This window comes from Emys orbicularis, chromosome 5, assembly GCF_028017835.1.
Source record: "Emys orbicularis isolate rEmyOrb1 chromosome 5, rEmyOrb1.hap1, whole genome shotgun sequence".
In the NCBI taxonomy this organism is placed as follows: domain Eukaryota; kingdom Metazoa; phylum Chordata; order Testudines; family Emydidae; genus Emys; species Emys orbicularis.
Window position 1 is genome coordinate 23,589,057 of NC_088687.1, and position 21,719 is coordinate 23,610,775.

A 21,719-nucleotide genomic window follows, 5' to 3' on the forward strand; every position below is an offset into this window, starting at 1 on the left:
ATCATATGTTCCCCCTACAACTGAAAGCACTGCATGAGTGGGTAGCCACAGTCTGCACTTTCATAATCATCAAAGTGGTCTTCAAGTTCAGCTCCAAGTACAGCAAATGGCAGTCCTCCAATCAGTGGTCAGCTAGGTAATGTATGGTAAAGTGGAAAAGTCCACATGAAACAGTCCAACTCCTGTCTTTCCTCCACATATGTGTAATGGGGCATTCATGCCACCCTAGCCCTCAAGGGGTTAATATAGGCAAGAGAAGCCAATTAGCCATAGGCTGCACCTGGAGGGGAAATAGGATACAATTAGGCTTAACTGGGGATGAAGCTGATCTGGGCAGAAACAGGTGGGACATCTATAAAGCCAGGAAGCTGGCAACAGGGAGGAAAGGCCCTGCAGTCACACTCCTTGATACCAGGAGGGAAGAGTAGAAGCCTGTGATAGGCAGTATAGGAAGCAGTCCAGGGAAGGAGCTGTAAAGGCTGGGAGAGTAAAAACCTGAGCTGCTGGGTCTAGGGTCTCTGGACTGGAATCTGGTGTAGAGGGCAGGCCTGGGCTCCCTCCAAGCCACTGCAGGAGTGGCATGCTAAGGGAAGCCTATTTGGGGACTGCCAGGGACAGTATGGAAGGAGACTCTGATAATACCCCAGAAGGGGAGGAACTTCAATGCTACTTGGCCAGAGGGATGAGCCATGAAGAGAAAAGCACTGCAGCTCTGACAGCATGGGACAGGCCATGGAGCAAGTGAGTGGGACAACAGTTTGAGCAACGTCAGGAAGGGGCATCAGACCACGCGGTGAGCAAACCCCACATGGGCTGCTAGGGGGCGCCAGAGTGGTAAAAGAGCATGCCCTGTCACAGTATGTCCTAGCCATCTCCATTTTTGTTCTGTTGCTCAGGGGTGTGGATGTTTTAACACTCTTTAATGGCATAGTTATACCGATATAGGTAAATAGTGTAGACCAAGCCTTAGGCAGCTTTTTATAAAAATGTAGAGTTTAGATAGTAAGGTCTTAGTAAGTCTTCTAATTTCAGCACCAAACCATAATACCAGCTTTATAATGGTGTTAAATATTTGAACTTTAGTTTGGAGGGCAATATTTCTGTTTCTCAATGTTGGCTTTCAAGTTACAAAGGCACGTCTGGCTTTCATTATTCTGGTTTTAATGTCTTTGTCTATTCCACCTATTGTATATACAATTATACTGAGATATGTGAAATACTGAACCTCTTCTATGTCAGTCACAGAAAGTGCTATTGGTGTTTCTCGTTGTGTGTTGATTGTCATGGTTTTAGTTTTCTTAGTGCTGATTTTCATCCTACTAATCATGCATAGGCCTGTAGATTATTTGTTTTGACTTGCATGTCTCTGTGGGTCTGGGATTGCAAGTTGATGTAATCTGCAAAGTCAAGGTCCTCTAACTTGTGTGAAAGTCTATTGCAGGGAGAATCAATAGATGGACCACAGGCCAAATCCGGACTGCCATACACTTTTGAACAGACCCCGAAATCTTTTAATTTACTTATTATTATTATCATTATTGTTGATTTTTTTTATTATTTTCTCCGGAGTCTGGACCTCGACTATACCTTGAGCAAGAAATTTGGACTTTGACAAAAAATAATTGATTACCCCTGGGCCATTGTATGCCCTTTGGTTGTTCTGTGCTCTTGCTCATTACTCAATTCACTACCTGTAAAAAGATCAAGGGTGACATAAGACATCCTTATCTGATGTCTGTACTAATGTCGAATGGCTTCGTCAGTTCACTGTTGTGTATTACTTGGCATGTCATAGTTTCACAGAAAACTTGGAATGATGTTCACAAATTTCTGTGGGATTCCATAGAGGCATAGCAACTTCCATAAAGCTGTTTTATCTGCGGTATCAAAGGCTTTTTGGACACTTATAACATACATATAAAGCAGTGACTGCTATTTCATTTACAGTTCTACGATGATACGTGGGGATACTATTTGATCTATATACGATTTCTCCTGTCTGAATCCTGCCTGTTCTTGTCATAACCTTGAATCTACTGCATTCTTTATTCTGTTTAGAATAATACATGTAAATACCTTACTTGGGATAGACAGCAACTGAATGCCCTACTGGCCTATTACTGTAGCTTTTTACTGAACTGGATGCATTACAAATCTTCAGAGGACTCAGAACTTCTTCACTAGATTTTCTATAGACTGTACATTACAGACTGGAACTCCCCTAGCAGAATAGGAACATCAGTGAGCAACATCAGCTAAAACTCATTCAAGACACTCATATTTGACTTCATACACACAAGTGAGGTTTTCAGTTCTTTCCTGAGGGCAAATATGGTGCCAGTTCCCGCAAGTGAATGGCTGATAGCGCCCCCCCCCCCCCCCCACGCACATTCAAGACATCTAAGACAACACTTAATATCTGTCAAATCCAATTATATTTACAGTTTTGCCAGCTTCAACCCTGCCTCCAAACTAATACTCTGAATAAGGTCTTTGAGAAGGTTGTGTCAAGGTAACCTTATGACAGAAGGGGGCATACACACAACATATTGTCTGGTCCAGTTTCAGATTACTTTGTTCACTGAAGTTCTGGATGTGCTAGGGGATTTCCTGATTTATAGACCCTACATGGCTGGGGGGAAAAAACATAGTGGGAACGTGTTGAATCTATTAATGGACATTTTCAATGCCTGTCTACTGAGGGCAAGGTGTCAGCTTTCCTCAACTGAATGACTCCTAATCACCTACTTTAAAAAAAAAAAATCCCAGAACAGTTGCAGTCTTGTTAGCTATTGCCATGTGTTTAATCTCCTTATTCAGGATAAGATTAATGAGAAGCTAAACCCAGGGCATTACACAATTACAGCCCAGTCCAGTATACACACACACACACACACACACACACACAATTTATGGCAAAACTATTGTCCATCTGTTAGGTTCTTCCACTGTAAGCAAGTGCAACAGGAAAACACCATATTGTTCCGGCCAGTATAACACTTTGGTGGATTATAATGAAACTGTTCCTTGGGAATAGTGCTCAATGCTTAAGAACCACCATTATATTGAATAATGTGTCTAATATTTTAACTGAATTAACTTGTTGTTCAATAAATACGAATACACTTTCTGTGTCATTTCTTCTACTATGGATTACTTCAGCTGCAAAATAGGAACAACAACACCCTTTACAGATTAGTTATTGGTGTGTTTTTCTTGTAGATTGAAGCCAACCTCTTTTTTTTAATTATTAAATTGAATTAAGAGACTTGTAAAACATGCAGGTTTATAATGAAACATATAATATTTCAGTTTGCACCTGGCAAGACTGACAGAAACCAAATTTTGGGTGGCTTGAATTTCCCTTATAAGGAATATAGATTTAACTTTTGCTGCATTACCTCTTTTAATTGAACATTGTTTTCTAGTGACTCTGCTTTATAGAGACTCTTGCTGAAAGCGAGAGAAATTGCATTTAACTGCAGGAGAGTACAGTACTTGCTTCACAGAAATTGTTTTTAAAATTCACAATATGCTCATTTAAAAATACTCAGATACTTCAGTACTGCATCTGACAAATTTGATGGATTTTTTTTTTCATGGAATATTTCACTAATAGCTTCAACGGGTTATGTGCGTATGTGCTGTTATGATAACTGGCCATACAAATTTAGCCTAATTGTGAGCTCAACTGTAAAAAGTGAGTGTAAGTTCATAAGATGTCACAATAACCTATAAAAAGAAATGTTGATGGGAAAAGGTGAAAAAGCGAGAAAGAGAGACTGAATTAGTCCAAACAAAGAGGCTTGCTGATTTAACTGAAAGACTGTCTTAAGATCATGCTTGGTCAACAAGAATAGTGTGAAACCAGAAATCCGTGAATCAAAATTGCTGTGCTGGAAACTAGGCCTAATTGGTAGACAATATAAGGAAGAGATGGACTATTCCACCCATCACTCCCTTTTGGGGTCCCTAAATAAAAAGACTTTGGGAGAAAAATTGGCCAGTGGAGTGAGCTTCAGGATCGTGGCTGCCACCCCCCTGGAACCCTTACCCCCTTCATCTTGATCCTAAAAATATCCTGACCAGTCCAGGCTAGAGAGAGGAACCCAGCTGACACATCCACCTTCCCCAGCTCTGGCTGAATCCCAAACACCACCTGGGATGTAAGACTTTGTCCCCCACACCCTATCCTTTCCCTGCTGTGTCCTTTTTCTTCTGAACCTTATTTCTTCTCTTTCCTTTGTTTCTTCTGTCTAATAAGAATCTGGCTTAGCCAGCCAAGATTATATATTTTGCAACACTGCTGTAAGCCGATGACCAGAAAGAGGCAGCTAAATGCAGTGCCCTAATCAGCCTGATGCTGGTACAAGTTTGCCAGGTCTCACAGTGGCTGATGCCAGTGTTTCTCCAGCAGTGAGATTGCAAGTGAAAGTCAACACCAATGACAAAAGCTGCATTTTCTATCTTTGTTATTCCATTTTGCGTGTTTGTCTTGCTTTGTCTTGTAGGAAATGGGATCAGATTTTAACAGCAGCAGCTCCAGTCCATCTCACTTAACTTCTCTTTTATTCAAAAGGACAGTCATTACCATCTTTGATAACATCTAAAACACTGTCAAACCAGGGGAGGGGGCTCCTTCTAAAAAAAACAGCTAAAGGGAAATGGAACAAGGGATGTGGTTAAAATGAAAGCCTGAATTAATATTTTACATGTCAAATGCTTTAACTCTTTTCCTTTTTTTCAATATCTTTAATAAAAGGTTAAAAGGATTTTTCATAGTGTATCTGTTATGGTATTAAGCAGGCTGAGGTGTTTGTATACCAAACCCGAACCTTGTTTAAAATTGTTTAATGTTGGACAATGTCTCAATTATGTTAACACCTTTGAGCCCACATATTCCATATAAATTAGTGCAGTATGACAACAATGCTTAATCAAGCAATCCATTATACAGAAACCCTAACGTATGGTTTAACGACTGCAGATTAAAAGAAAAGTTATAAGAGTTTTGCTAAGATCATTAATAACAAAAAAAAAATGCAAGGAAATAATCCAACAGCATGGTTATTGTAACATTCTAAATCAAGAGAACAAAACTAAAGTAGACCTCGAAAACAGAAGCAACCTTGTGATATATAAATGATACAAATTAGTTTATCTTCAGAAAAAAGGTACGGTATGTATATTCACATTAAAAAGTCACTGTATGTGACACTACTGATATTACTCCACACCCATTCTGTGTTTATAAATATATATTACACATATTCCTAGCTTTCAAAAACCGTTAGAAAGCATGTATAGGTAGACTTTTTTTTTTCTTCTGATTTTCTCTACAGTGCTCCTCCTTTCCCCCAACCATCCAGGAGTCTGCGCAATCCTGGTACTGAACTGCCTGTTCTGCTACTGGGATTTATCCGCTTACTCACAGTTCTCAGAAGATAGGAGAGCCATAGCACATTTGCAGCCTATATATTTAATAAAAAAATGAGAGAAAGGCATGTGCAGAAGGCCACTTTGATTTCAAGAGGTGGGAAAGGAGATCAGGAAGATTAAGTGAACAAGATTGAGTTAAGAAGCAATGAGACTTGGAAATTTAAAGTTATGGAATAAAGAGGGGTGGGGGACAGGAACAAACAGGAGGAAAAACTAAGATTAGTTATCCAAAGGGAGTACAGTAACCTAGGAGGTGCTATACCCATCAGTGGGAATAAGCAGGGGCCATCTTGAAGTTGTACCTTATCTTTTGCTGAGATAATTTTGTGAGTATTTTTTTACTCATAACTTGTAGTAGAATACAGTATAACTGTGTATAAAAATGATAGTAGGCTTAAGCTTATGTCTAAAGGAAATATGATAATTCACTATGTAAAAACATTAAAGGACTCTTCCTGAGGTGAGAAATAATTAAAATGCTAATAAACCTAATTACAAGAAAGCATGTTTACTCAAACAATCCCAAGGGGTAGGCATATCTTTTGAAGATATAAAGGGTTATACCAGTTGAAGAGAAATCTGTATGTGAAATACTCCCTGCATTACCGTTATTATTAATTATTATTATTATATTTATAACGGTATATTAATAATAATTATTTGCATTACAATAGCACATACATGTCTCAGTCAGGTATTGGGACCCCATCGTGCTAGGAACCATACAGGTAAAATAACAAAAAGATTATTACTTTTCTAAACATGGACAAGGCTTATACAACGTTATAGTAACACAGTGACAGTGTAAAAGTTGGCCATATGTATATTTGCATCCTAGTTTAACAGCTCACATGTCTGAATTTGCTAATGTTGGCTTGAAACTTGGTTTCCAAAGACCTATAAGGAGTTGATTGTACATGGAGGACTCACCATCACTTACTGACACCCTATCAAGAGGCATGCAAATATAAGTAGGTAGCACAAGTCACAGTTCTGGAAAGCTCTGCATGGACTGAGAAATTTCCAAATGTCATCTGTCATCTAATAACTAAAGCTACCAACAGTTAACCTTTGCAATTAATACTCGGAGCCTATACTCAATCAGTCTCACAAGAGTAGAACTTCCAATGTTTGTATTTGTTTTTGTCTCTCTCTGTTCTCTATATTATTTACAAATGAGTATTACTTGGATTTGACCGTTAATATTGTTAAACATGTGATGAATGACTGTCTAAGAGACAAGAAACACTGTATCTTGTGGGAGGACCAGAATACAATTTGGCTTATCCAGTCCAAATTACACAGTTAACAAAGAAGAGGCTCAAGAGATCCCTTAGTCTGTCTATATGGGTGCCAGGGTTGGCAGACACAGGGTCCATGCTAGCACCGGGGCTGACTTGTAATTTTCCCGGTGGGTGTTTGGCCCCTTCTCCCAGCCTCTTCCTGCCCCCACTCCGCCCCTCCCTGAGGCCTTGCTCTCGCTCCATCTCTTCCTGCTCCCGCTCCACCTTCTCTCCATGCCCCCACACTCCGAGCACCTCAAGCCCACCGAACAGCTGATCAGTGGCCCCATTGAACAGCTGTGGCTGGTGGGTGCTGACTGAGCATCCCCTATTTTTTTTACCAGGGGTTCTTGAGCCCTGGAGCACCCACAGAGTCGGCTCACTGTATATGTTGGTATATGGCACGCCCTTTGACGTACCAGGGCATAGTTAGCTACTGCTACAGGTTCAAAGTGTAAAATACAAACTAAAACAAGACATGCACAGGATGACGCAAAACCGGATAATATAGACTTTTTTTGTGACTCTGACTCACAGTCTAGCTCACATCTAGTCCATTGAGCACCTGGGCTGGGATTTGCAAAGCTGCCTGAGGCATTGCGATGTCCAAAAGCCATGCTGGGAGTCTACATAAGAGTTGTTTCCATGTTTTTAAGACATTCTGGGCACTCTATTCTGTGCCGCTCAACATTTCCCTAAACTCCTCTCCACTACCTAGCCTATTAGCATTGGCAACCGTTCATCTTACAAATGATTAAACCATTACCTCTTGAAGAACCCTCTTCATTTTCAGCAGTAACGTCTTTACAGCTGTGCAGTCCTGCATCATCAGTCGGAAGGGCAAAGATTCCATTCCTCCACCTTCTTCCAGGCCTGCAAAAGGCCACTCCACAGCAGGACTGCTGGCCACCTGGCTGACACGAGGACATCTAGCTTCTCCTTGGTCCACCTCCTTTGACAACTTCAGAGAGAGGTTCCTAAGATGAGAAAATATGAACAAAATTTGGCTCTGTGGTACTTTTTAGGCTCTCTCCCTTGATGACTATTTGGAGTGAAACATTGCTAACACTGAGCTTTCACTCTCTCTGTTTATAGTGCATATGATGAAGAGTTTATGAATAAACACAACCAACTTTTTGGAGAATAACTTGACTAGCCTTTTTAAGGCCCCATCGCCCAAGGATCTAGCCATCACTATGTATATTTAGGTAAACTTCAGATCGTTCTAGAATTGAAACCAAGCTCTCCTCCATGTCCCACAGATAAAGCCACTTTCTTACAATGTTAAGTGTACGTGGGATTTCACTTCTAGGAATTAAATTGCTGGGGATACATTTTACCCCATTTTGCTATATGCTCAAATTAAAGGGATGGGCATAAATTTATGATTAAACTGGCTACAAGGGTTCTCAACTGGGGGTCCGGACCCCTCAGGGGGTCATGAGGTTATTACATGCGGGATTGCGAGCTGTCAGCCTCCACTCCAAACCCTGCTTTGCCTCCAGCATTTATAATGGTGTTAAATATATAAAAAAGTATTTTAATTTATATGGGGGGTCACACTCAGAGGCTTGCTATGGGAAAGGGGTCACCAGTACAAAAGTTTGAGAACCATTGGCCTACATGCAATGAAGTTCACGGTCTTGTTCATTATATTAGTTTTCCATATGGTTATAACTTAGAATTTAGCCCAACCCTTAAGGAAATGAATGAGGAGGAAAACAAAAGGAAATAGTTCCATTTAGAGTTGATCCAATGTCATAATTATGTTTATTTTATGGTATTGTTTGGAAACTGCAGTTTGAAAAAAGAATGAGCAATCTGAAGTTGTTAATTATCTCTATAGCTTGTGTAAGAAGAACATGGGAGAACATGTGAGAAAGGGTCTATCAAGAACCACTGAAATCAATAGAAAGTCTCCCACTGACTTCAATGGCCTCTAGATCAGTCCCTGAGGCAGCAAAAGAATACCGTTATGTTAACTTGACATCCTACCCCATACCCACACTATCTGATCTTGGAACAGAGCATCAGAACAAGACATGACTCCCACTTAGATGATGATAGTTCTGAGTTCTAAATACAACATAAACTCAGAGAAAATGCTCTAGCAATCATAAAATGATTTAAAAGCAGATTATTTGGCAATTTGGTGAAATGGCAAAGCAAGTAAATGCATTATGAACACTTCTGTCCTCAAAAACTTTTTGTAACCTTCATGCTGTGCCTTTTTTACCTGGGACCAATGGGAAACAGGAAGAGAATGCTACATGAAGCACAAACACCAGAATATAGTAGTAGTTTGTGATAATTATACATTAATTAATTGTTAAATTACAAAAGGGTTTCAATGGAATTACTTGTCATAGCCATACTATTATCAAAAGAATGTACTATCATTAAAGATGTTAGTATAAGTGGCAATGGAAATATAGGTCTGTCGCATCTTACGCGCATTTAACATGCACGATTTCAGCTTTACGCGGTCGGCAAAAACAAAAAAAAGAAGGGAAAAATAACAATTTTAATACTGTACCTGTAGTGCGGGGATTTCGCCCGCCATTCAACTCAATGTAATTTTGACTATATGCAGTTTTCGCTTTACGCGCTAACTGCGGAACGGAACCCCAGCGTAAGATGAGACTCGCCTGTAATCCTTATTGTCCATTTAAAATACAGTTAAAATTTTCTGTTCCATTTGAAATTTTTGTAAGCAAAAAAAAAAAATGTAGTTGGTGTTTTGATTCTGAGTTTTAGGGTTTATTATTCAATGATAAAGCAAGAAAGATAACAATCTTCCCAATACATTTTGCTTTAATGTTAACTTTGGTTCCACAAGAACAAACATGCAAAAAAAAAAAAAAAAAAAGAGATTCATATGTTTTTTTTTTCTGGATAAACAATTCCCACTGCCACCCTAAACAAATGGAAAATGCTATTACCAGGGCAATCTCTTATGGATGGCTCATTAAGAAGTTATGGAATATGTAATGTGCATTTGGGACAATATGAACTTGGGAAATGCACCAAAGAAGTCACTGATATGCCATGCATAGACAAATGCTTATGATGGACAATGGAAATAAAATTTTCTAAGCCTGGCTTCTTAAGAATATCACTTGGGAATGAAATAATTTTGTTTTTCATTATTAAAATATATTGAAACAACATTTTGAGTAGAATATTTTATGTGGTTCAAATGATAATCTGGGATGGATATGGTAAAGGTCTGTGAGAGCCAAGAATATTACCTAGCTGCTGATTCATGGCACCTATTAAAGCAGTCTCAGATATAAATCATGGAAGGAAAAAGAGACAAACTTTCACTGAAGCATTAGTTACATGAGAAGTCACTTTTTTCTCTTAAATGTTTGTTTTAAAACATACTCCTATTGTGGGAATCTATATCTGAATGAGTTTAATGAAACTTACAAACACATTGTTTGACTGAAGTAAGATGAAATAGCACAATCTCCCCACCCCCACCCCCGCCCATTTCCTGGCTACTGACTGCAGGTTGGCAAATGAAATTGCACTAGAATGTTAGCAGTCAAGAAACTAAGAGAGGAACCAGAATTTCAACCTGCTATCACTCCAGAGGAGGCGGTCATGTTGCAGGCAGAATGCACCTACAGTGAGAAAGAACAGCAGCAAAAGGAGTCTTTAATAGTACGCCCGCATTAGTAAAGACAGTTTTTTATCTCTCCCAGTGCCTCTGCATCAGCAGCAGTGTTCTGCTTCACTTGTGGGCACAGAAATTATCACCACCCGTGGAGTACCACTATTCCAAAAAAGATATTGCTTACTAAAATCGTCATTGTGGCACTTATGTATGAAGTGGAGGTGTCCTGAGAAATAAAATAAATTTGGGTCGGATCAAAACCCATTGAAGTTAACAGAAGACTTTTCATTGGCTTCTGCTTTCTTTGGTTGCCATTAAAAGGTCAATATTTACTAGTAATTGCTTCAGAGCAATAGCTCAGACACTATGGTATTTTTGCGATACTTGCAATAGGAAATATCTCCACAGTGTTAGAAAACTTCTGAGATGTCTAGCACAACTGCTAGTGCAACTTTTGTTTAGTGCAAAGGAAGCTTTCCAAAACATGATTTTCCACCAAGCACATCATTACTAATGTATAATTATTCTGTTATGCAGTTATGCAATATAATGTAATTTATCACATAACAGCACTAAAGATTTAGCGCAAAAAGGCTCTTGCGTGAATTTGTTGTATTCCCTAACTAGTAACCCCCCCCCACTGCGTTTGGTGTTATGTTTCAACATTCTCAAAATTAAATGTTTCAATAAAGTCATTTCAACATTTCCAAATTGACAAATTTCAAAATTTCCATTCCACAATATATTTCGAGATTTTGACTTTTCATCCTCATTCAGTATGATCAGAAATTTTGAAATGTTGGAATTGCCTGCCAGATAGAAATTCTATTTTTCAACAATCACAGTTCAGGGCAATTTCCATGATCTAGCTTGGGCACCCGCTCCAGGTTCCAGGGTCCTCAGATGTCACCTCTCCTGGGTGCAAACACGCATCTCTCTTCTTTCTGACTGGAGTTTTTCCAGGCTCCGCACTTCCCTGCCTACGCTGTGAGTTCCCCAGAAAATCAGACTGCCTAAGCAGGCCTGCTTTGCTTTCTTTTCAAAGCAGTGGCATAGCCAGGTGGAGGGAACAGGGGGAGAGATTAAAAAAAAGGCACCACCCGCTGCGGCGCTTTTACTCACCCAGTGGCACTCCGGGTCTTCGGCGGCGAGTGAAGGTCCCACCGCCGAAGTGCCGCCGAAGACCCGGAGTGCCACCAGGTGAGTAAAATAAAAGCACCGCAGCAGGTGGTGCCTTTTTTTTAATCACTCCCCCAGGTGAGGCACCAAGAAATTGACAAGGTGCCACTTGTGCTCAGTGGGGGAGCGGCCGCTGCCCCGCTCCCCCCCCTAGCTACGCTACTGCTTCAAAGGCTACCAACAGTGTTATTGGTATAAGATTCCACACAGCTCTTATTGTGAAAGCATTACAGAAAAAAACATATTAAAAACAATTAAAGAACCTACATCCATGCGAATAAGCTTACCAGAGATCACCCTCAACTCCAACAAGGGCTCAGGCAGGTGGTCAGTCCTTCAAACCCCAAGGGGTTTTTCTGTGGCTATAAGCTTATAACAGCTTTTAGCTCTGATCAGGCACACCCATGAGTCTCCTTTATAGAGTTCGGGCCTTTGATCTTGGAACCCTGGGAACAGGTCATCAGCATGCAGTCACCTTCTCTTCAGGCCCTAGCTTCAAAGGACTGGGTTTTTGCATAAGTGGAGGCAAGGGGGGCATTTGCATTCATCTTATTCTAGATATTTCCCAGGAAATACACGTCACAGGTTTTGTCCCAAAATGTTATTCTTGTCTGCCACATTATTCAATATGATCCATTGATCACCCAAGCCCACAACATTTGCATTTAATACAATGGACTCCAAAGATACTTAAACTTAATTCAGTAATATCTCCCAAAGATTTTTCAGGATATTGCCATATCCGTCACACCAACTACGTCTAGAACTGCTGCAAAGTCTGGAAATACAACAAGAGTGCTTCATATCAAAATCATTGATTTGGGGGAACAGACGCTGCCACCTCTTAATTGATTTTAAAGAGCAAAAGAGTGAGGAACTGACACAGAGGTTAATTATTTATCTAATTGCTTTGCAAACAAGGAGCAAGAGGAAACAATCTACAATGATTCTGTTTACATCTAGATTTCATTTGTGTCTGAACTCCTTTTTTTCTTTGACAACCTGACAGATTTCAATGGGATTTAGGCATCGAGGGGCTTTGGAAAATCCAGCTAGGCCCCTACCTGGAACTTTACATGCCTAAATACCTTTAAAAACCTGTCCCCTAAACTCTAATGCATTCTCAGATGGACCAGTTTTTAGAAGCTGTAGGCCCTTCCCCAAGAATGCCCTGCTGCCACCCCTGGAAAGTGTTGTCCCCAAAAGTGACAGTGAGAATAAAACAGATTTCAACTATCACTTTTGGGACATGGGAAGAAAAGTGATTTCCCAAACAACTTGCCCTCACAGATCATGACAGCACTCTGCACAGAACCCAGAAGTGCTCCAAGCAGCCACCGCAGATCACAGAAATTCAAGGTGAAAACCCGGCCACGCTGAAGTCAAAGGCCAAACACCCATTGACTTCAGTGGGACCAGGATTTCACCCCTACTGTTATGTACTCCCCATGGACCACCTCAGTCATGAAGCATGCCTCCACATTTTACATTAGATGAGTAGTTTCCAAGGGGAGCTCAATAAAGGTTAAATGACAGTAACCTAACCATAATGTTCTAGCGGTGTGAATCATAGTGACAAGAGCTGCATCAGAAGGACTGCTCACAACCTCCAGGCTAACTTTAAATTGAAAATGGTACTAGGTGCCACAGCTGCTATCTGCATATGGAAGATGCGCAACTGGATCCAACATGACACTTCAAATTTCAAACTATTTGACAAGGGCCATACAAAAAACTCTGACAGTAGGCATGCTTACAACCCTGCCCATTCCTCTAGATGCCTCTCTAGACCTACTGCCATGATTTCTGTTTCATTTGGGTTAAGCCATAATCAAATTACCTGCATCCACTCCCTCACTTCTGTTGGATGCTGGTAAAGCACAGAGACTGCAGTACCTACATTTAGTGAATCGGTATAGCCACCAGACAGCCCAGCTGTACTCCACAAGCATACTTAAAAGAAAATCTTCTGTTGCCATGCCACAGTCTGTTTGTGTTTGCCCCTCAGAGACTTCCCAGTCACTACAGGGGAGTCGCATCTTACGCAGGGGTTAGGTTCTGAAGTCAGCGCATAAGGCGAAAATTGCGTATAGTCAAACACTCATTGAGTGGAATGGTGGGCGGAATCGCCCAAACTACAGGTACAGTATTTAAATTGTTATTTTTCTCTTTTTTGTTTTTGTTTTGCCGAGCGCGTATAGTTAAAATCGCGTACGTTAAATGCGCTATGATGCGACTCCACTCTAATCTAGTGAAATGATATGTTAAACAACCAAAAGAGGTATACAGTAGTGCAGCTCTTTTTGATGCCATTTTCACTAACAAATGTCTTCCCATTCCAAAGCATTTTTAAAGGGTTTTACAGTACACAGGGGTAGGGGAGAATACGATTTACAACTTGAGCTAGTTCGAATTATTTTTACTTCTTACTTGTCCTCAAACCAAAGATTTTGAAGAGTTTATGGTAACTTAAACTTCCCTTACACAAAGATTCCCAGATTACGCTGAGTTTAATCTTCTTAGTTTTCAGGGCACTGGCATAGTGGAATTAGTTTAAACTAATACAATTGTTCCCTTAGTGTCTGCACTTCTTGATATCAGCTTAGCAACACAGAGAGCATCTAACACTGTCCACCTCAGGAAGGCTCTACAAGCAGAGTGAAAGACCTCTGTTGGAAGCACTAAATATACCCTGTCTGCTGTCTGAGGGCTTATTTTCTAAAGCAAGAGCTCAAATAAAGCCTTAAATCCCATATGTTTTTTATATTCATTGTTAAGCAGCATTTTGGTAAAAACAATCTTTTATTCATATTTTGATCCTGTCCAGCGAGCTATACCAGAATGCACATTTCTTATTATTTCAGAAAACTATTATTAGCTAAATACATAGATAGCAGCAGAATGATCCTGAAATGTTTTTTTCAATCAAGCCTTTACAGGTTTACATCGCTAGCTTTCCCTCCTATCCAGATTTTTTTTCTTCTTCTCATCAACTGTCAGTATTACAGCTGCATGGGATCCTGTTTCAGAAAAACCCAAAATTACTAGTTCAATAAACTCAATGAGGACATATAAGACTAGAAAAAATAATTATAAATTGCTTTCTGGAACAATCTGCCTCACATATTCACCGCCATTAAAAAAAAAATGCAGCTCAAACACCTATATGCCTATATTATTATTTACATTACAATAGTATCTTGAAGCTACTGGAACTGGGCCTCAGTTCTGGTAGGTTCTATGTACACATAGTAAAAGAGAGCCCCTGCCACAAAGTTTTTACAATCTATATACAGATGACAGACAAATGGTGAGAGAAAGAATGGATTATTTTCCCCATTTAACAGATGGAGAACTAATGCAGTCAGTTTTTTTTTTTTAAAGGTATTTAGGTGCCTAAACATGCAGGTAGGTACCTAGGGGGATTACCAGTTAGGCACATAAAAATCTGTCCCAGAGAGACTAAGGATAAATTTTCCAAAAGCCCTTAGAAGCCTAAATCCCATTTTCAAAAGTGACAAGTGCCTAAGTCAATTAGGCGCTTTTGAAAATTATACCCTAACTGCAGAGCCGGCGCAACCCATTAAGTGACCTAGGCGGTTGCCTAGGGCACTACAGTTTGGGGGGTGGCGACCGCGGCGGTATTTCGGCGGCGGGATCTTCCGCCACCTCTGTGGGGTGCGGCATTTCGGGGCGGGACCTTCCGCTGCCTAGGGCGGCAGAAAAGCTGGCGGCGCGCCTGCCTAACTGACTACCCAAGGTCACACAGGACATGTATGGCAGAGTTAGGAACCCAGATCTCCAGACTCTCAGTCTAGTGATTTAACCACAAGACTATGTTATCTTTCCTTTCCTTACTACAACCAATAAGCATATATCTCCATATGCCCTCACAGCTTCTGAATGTAACGTTTGCATTGCTGTAACTGCTAATAGTTTGAAAGTTGTACAGATGACGTACTATCAAATTAAAATGCATGGTATGGTAAGGTAGATATTGTTTGACATTTTACAGCTTTTAGTACTGTGCATCATTTATTGCCATTTTCATGCTGAGATTTTTCAAGGTCACCCCTTGGAAAAATCATGTACAATATCTGTCATTACCAATCTATGCACACACACACATGCACACTATAATGGCTAGTGCTGCTATAAGTTAAGGGTCTGTCAGCCTTTCCATTATAACCCCTTTTCTTTCAAAGGTTTATAACTTAGCCATAAAAACTTCCTCTGGGCTAAAACTTGGCAATGAAGAAATATGGAAGCAAATTTAAAAAAAAAAATCTCTGTTTTTCAGCTATCATTAAAGTACAGGAGATTAAAAAAGATGTCATGGAGGCAGTACTAAAATACGGGCATGTATAGTAGTAATTTTTCTTTCTTCATGTTCTTCTTCTATACTAGTCCAAAAGCTTGGGTCAGATTTTTCCCATCCAACACAGGGAGACAAAACAACTGAGATTCTGATGTCATCCTCCCATATATAAGGAGCTTGACACCAAATAATTCTATTTGCAAACGTTGAAAGCTACCTAATAAGACAAGGTAAACAGTGTAATAACTAAAAAGAATTAACCATTTGGAATAGTTTGATGGGACTCATTAACTATCTAATTTATCTGAAAAAGAATCAGAAAATGGTAAACCAGGATGTATTTGATCACTCCAAACTCCATTGTGCAATGCAAGTCCCAAGAAATCTGTGCCTTTGACTTTTTTTAAATCAATGTAGCAACTAAACAGATGGTGTTACCAAATATCCACTAATTAATACCTAGCTCCTCCATTCTGTCTTTTCAGAACTTGCTTTGGAGGAAACGTAGTTTTCTATTGATATAATAATATAATAAAGTCAATAGAATTATAGCAATTTTTAATAGAAGTAAACTTGTGTTCTTCAAAATAAAATTTATCTCCAATATCTTTCCTAGCTTTCTTTCATGCAACTTGCGAATAACAAGCTACAAAAGAGTTGTGTCCAAGTGTAGAGGATACCCCATGTCTATATTATGTAGAGAATTTGATTAATCTGTCAGGAAGAAACTGTGACTATAAAAAACATCTTATTTCATTATCACATAAAACAGTTAGAACCTAATGTTATTGTTAAATGAGCTTTTATGTTAAATCCCCTTTTATGTCCATTTAAGGAGAGCATGTAATGGATTTTGAGGCATAATTTATAAGAAACTCTAGTAAATGCATGTTACTATATATTCATTTTTGAAAGCTTGCAATCTTCCAGAATTCTTAACAAGAAATTAATGTATAGGTTGGATTAATCTCTTAGCTTTTTGGGAAACATCATGAAATGAAACATGTTGGAAAAATCTTAATCCCATTGACAAGTATCCAAACTCCCAATAAAGAACTAAAGTTACAAAACAATGTGAAAACCCCAGTCACGATGTTAATTAAATCTATCAGCTATTACCATAGGGTGTGCTGCTGACTCATTTTTTTAATCTAGTGCCTGGCACTGGAATTGTAACCATTGTGTATTTGACACATGGGGTATGTGTGTGTAATTCTCTCTCTCTCTCTCTCTCTGTATAAAAGAAGCAGGGGGGGGGGGGGGCTGTCACGTGGGGGGGGGCTGTCATTTAGGACAACAGGTTTGCACAAATACAGAACTTTAATTTACTGTCATAATAAACAGATTCTAACAAAGTTAGAGATTAAATAAATCATATCTTTTCCACAGTTAAAGAATATAGAGATAATGAGCTTGGTTCTGACTGGCCCTTACAGTGCACCATAGGAGAAAGGAAAAAAGAATAAGGAGTCTCCCAAGAAACAAACAGAATTGCACTAAAGCAGTGGTTCTCAATCTGTTTACCATTGTGGGCTGCATCCAATACTACTTGTATGGCCCCGAGGATGTCACATGTGCAGCAGCTGTGTGCTGATGGGCTTCAAGCGGCCCACGGGCTGCAGGTTGAGAATGACTGCACTAGAGGGAGAGCAGGGCTGATCCCAGGACTTCGTCCTTGGGGAGTGCAGTGCCCCAAAGCAGCATGGAGGGACAGGGAGAAGGTGACTCCAATCCACCTACATGCCAGCCACCAAGGCTGGCCATCCATGTGGAACTGGGGGGAGGGGATAATACTGCCAACCTTGAAGGGCTGTAGTTTGTGAACTTCCCATGCACAAGGAAGCTCCAAGCGACACTTTGCCTCCTGAGACACCAAACCTCCAGTGCTCTCTTGCATCTTCTCTTGAGGATGATGTAATTTCCATACCACTACTTAGAGCAGGCTAAGTACTATTAGCAGAAATATAGCCGAGTAGATTATTAGGAGCAAATTCCCAACCATGTTTGGGGCTGTAAGCAAATGAGTTATGAGGAACAATGTGGCATTGTTTCCTTGAGAAGATGTCATTCAGATGAATTAGAGGTCTCACATTCATTTGAGAGGTTTCTTTTACTAGGCAGGTGTTGAAATTTGTGCACATGCATTTTAATTAATGAAATTAATGCACTTCAGAAGCACATGTTCAATGTTTTTAATTAGACATTAAGAGACCAAAGGAAAAGAAAAAGCAATAAGCTAATTAAGTGTCTAAAATAACCTAATCGCTTTATTCTTATATAATATAATAAATCACTCAGTTCCATAGCATAAACATGTTTTTTTTTTTTAAATCATATGGAGAGACTTACCTGCCTTCAAGAAAAGGATATTTCAACAAGATTTCCATATTGTTCTCTTATGAAAGCCCCTTTAAAAAAAAAAGAACTTTTTCGTCTCATCTATAATGTTACCTGTTAAAAAGGGAAAAATCACAAATGTGGAGAATGGAGGCCAGCAGCGGCCTGAGAGGAAATGTTTGGTCCATGTAGTTATAAAGACTAAAAATCGGGGCCTAAACTTAGGCTCCTAAGGCCATAGTTAAGCACCTGCAGAAAGTGATGAGCATTCAGTTTGGAGACGTAAAGGTTCAGTTAAAGCTCAGCATAGAGAAAAAATGGTATGCTAAATTTAAAGTTACTTGCTGAACTGTTTGGTGGATAAAATATTTTTGCTTCAATGCATTGCTACTTATTGTACTTAATATAAAGCTCACATAAACCATGCCAGAATGATTGTTTTATTCTCCTTGCACCACCTCATCCCATTCCAATTACTCAGGATGCAACATCCATGGGCTGTTAACTTTGGTTCTTGGAAGATTACGTAAATTAAGGCTGGACTTGTTCATTTCAATTATGTGCATTCTGTCTGAAACAGGCTCTGCTCTCTGGACTTTCTCCCTGCATGAGCAGAATACGTGGAGCTACTGTAATTGTAAATGTTTGCAATGCCATATGTGTTTAAGGTTGAGACAAAAATTAAAATAGGTATTGTACTGTAAGATACATGTCTAGAAAAATAACAGTAAATCAAAAACATCTGTTTCACAATATTCTTTGCTATATGTTTTAAATTCACTATGACCATATCTAACGCATTCTGAGCAATAAAGAGTGGTAATACTTTGGAATCATTTTCTTGGAACTTAACTGCAAATGTTACCATGTGTGTTATTCCAAGCTATATTAAATATGCTTGAATTAAAATACTTTTAAATTTATACTTATAATATCGTCCCCCGCAAGTGGTTTGTTATAAGCACAGTAGTTACATACAGCAATAATAAATAAATGCACTACTTGATCACGGTTGAAACGTTATGTTGCCTGTCCCAATTAAGATCAGAAATTTGCTGGCTACCTAATGACTATAGGAGCAGGTGGAACCATCAGTGTCACTATCTTTCATGATTGGTGGGATAATATGCATGAAGATATTGGTATAGAAGATTGGTATAGAAGGGTACACCTTGCTCAGGAAGGATGGGGGGAAGAAAGGGAGGAAGTGTTGCCTTATAAAAATATATACACTTGGACTGAGATTGAGATGGAAATAGGAGACAGATTTACTGAAAGTCTCTGGATAAGGATAAAAAGGGGAAAAAAGAAGAGTGATGTTATGGTAGGGGTCTACTACAGACCACCTAATCAGGAAGAAGAGATGGATGGGACTTTTTTTAAACAACTAACAAAATCATCCAAAGAACAGGACTTGGTGGTGATGGGGAACTTCACCTACACAGACAGAAGCGGATTAAGGTGTCATGAGGCCCTGGGCCACACAACAAGTGGGCCACATGCTGGACTCCTGCTTCCTCCCGCCCATTCCCACTCCACCTCTTCCACCTCTAGTCCTGTCCCCATTCTGCCCATTCCGCCTGTGGCCCCACCCACAGACTCACACCATTCTGCCCCTTCCCCCCACCATTCCACACACTGTCAGCCCCATGCTGCCCCCCCACTGCGGTGCTGCAACATTGCTCTTTCTTCCTCCCCACCCATGGCCCCAAGACCAGAGAAGATCTGTCCCCCTCACCTGCCATAGCCCTGGGCAGCAGCGGGGAGTGAGAGGCCACAGCCGGGAGCTAGAGCTCCTCCAGTCCCAGGGCCATGGGCGTAGTTTGACTGCTATAGTGGGGGACAAGGCATACCCACGCACATGCATGCCCGCACACATGCATGCCGAAGCTGAGTTCACTGGCTCTCTTCTCCCACCTACAGTGGTACCTGGGCTGCCAGTGCTGCGGGAGACAGATCTGTTCTGGTGCTGCTGTAGTTGCCTCCCTGCTAGGCCTGCTGCTGCCTAGGGAATGTCACATGCTGGACTACTGCTTCTCCCTGCCCATTCCTGTATCCCCTTCTCTTCCCCATCTCCTCCCCATTCCTCTCCCCTTCTCTTCTCCTCACCCCACTCCCCCTTGTTCTGCCCTCCCCCCCCCGCCCACGGTTGTAGAGGAAACAGGCGGGCACTAGGACCCAGAAGGCAGAATCCAGCTGCTGAGGCAGGACCCGGAGCACAGAGGAAAAGCTGCTCTATACTGTTCCCCATGAGCTGAAACATGTTGTGGGGTGAGGTGGGGGCAGCTCTCGCAGAAACTGGGTGGGAGTGGCATGTGACCCCTCTTGCCTCGCTTGTGTTTGGGAGGGAAATGCCCCCGCTCTGCATCCCCCAAACTACACCTATGCCTGGGGCTGCAGCTGGGTCTGGGTTCTGGGGTTTCCCCACCGCCCGGCTCTCCTGCCGGGGAGGAGGGTCAGGGCGTGGGGGCGTCCATTTTTTGGGGGCGCTCCAATTGGCTGGGGCCCCTGGGCATGGGCCTCACTGGCTCAGTGGATAATCCGCCACTATACCCAGACATGTGTTGGGAAAATAATACAGCAGGGCAAAGATTATCCAACAAGTTCTTGGAATGTATTAGAGACTGTTTTTTTAAGAAGGTGGAGAAAGCTACTAGGAGATAGGCTGTTCTGGATTTGATTTTGACAAATAGGGAGGAATTGGTTAAGAATTTGAAAGTGATCATGAAATGATAGCGTTCATGATTATAAGGAATGGTAGGAGGGGAAACAGCACAGTATAGACAATGGATTTCAAGAAGGTAGACTTTAGCAAACTCAGGGACTTGATAGGTAAGATCCCATGGGAAGCAAGTCAAAGGGGAAAAAACAGTTCAAGAGAGTTGGCAGTTTTTCAAAGACACATTATTAAGGGCACTAGGGCAAATTATCCCACTGCAAAGGAAAGATATCAAGTATGGCAACAGACCACGTTGGCTTAACCAGGAGATCGTCAATGATCTCAAATTCAAAAAAGAGTCTTACAAAAAGTGAAAACTAGGTCACATTACAAAGGATGAGTATAAACAAATAATGCAAGTACGTAGAGACAAAATTAGAAAGGCGAAGGCACAAAATGAGATTAAACGAGTGAGAGACATAAAGGGTAACAAGAAAACATTTTACAAATACATTAGCAACAAGAAGACGACTAAGGACAGGGTAGGCCCATTACTCAATGAGGGAGGGAAAACAATAGCTGGAAATGGCAGAAGTGCTATTTTTTTTTTTTTTTTATTTTATTTTTTTTAGTTTTCACCAAAAAGGTTGGAATTCTAACATAGTGAATGCCAGTAAAAATGAGGTAGGATCAGAAGCTAAAATAGAGAAAGAACAAATTAAAAATTACTTAGACAAGTTAGATGTCTTCAAATCACCAGTGCCCCATGAAATACATCCTAGAATACTCAAGGAACTGACTGAGGAAATATCTGAGTCATTAGCGATTATCTTCAAAAGGTCATGGAAGATGGGAGAGATTCCAGAAGACTGGAAGAGGGCA

The 21,719-nt window shown here is 40.5% G+C and overlaps 1 protein-coding gene across 1 annotated transcript in view; it reads right to left on the reverse strand.

The window, feature by feature from the left end:
* The window catches only part of CCSER1 (coiled-coil serine rich protein 1), a 1,077,958-nt gene that overhangs the window by 639,234 nt on the left and 417,005 nt on the right, over positions 1-21,719 (reverse strand). The window contains exon 6 of the mRNA XM_065405630.1: positions 7,489-7,699. Within this exon, the coding sequence (XP_065261702.1) occupies positions 7,489-7,699 (211 nt within the window). The remainder of the gene's footprint in view (positions 1-7,488; positions 7,700-21,719) is intronic.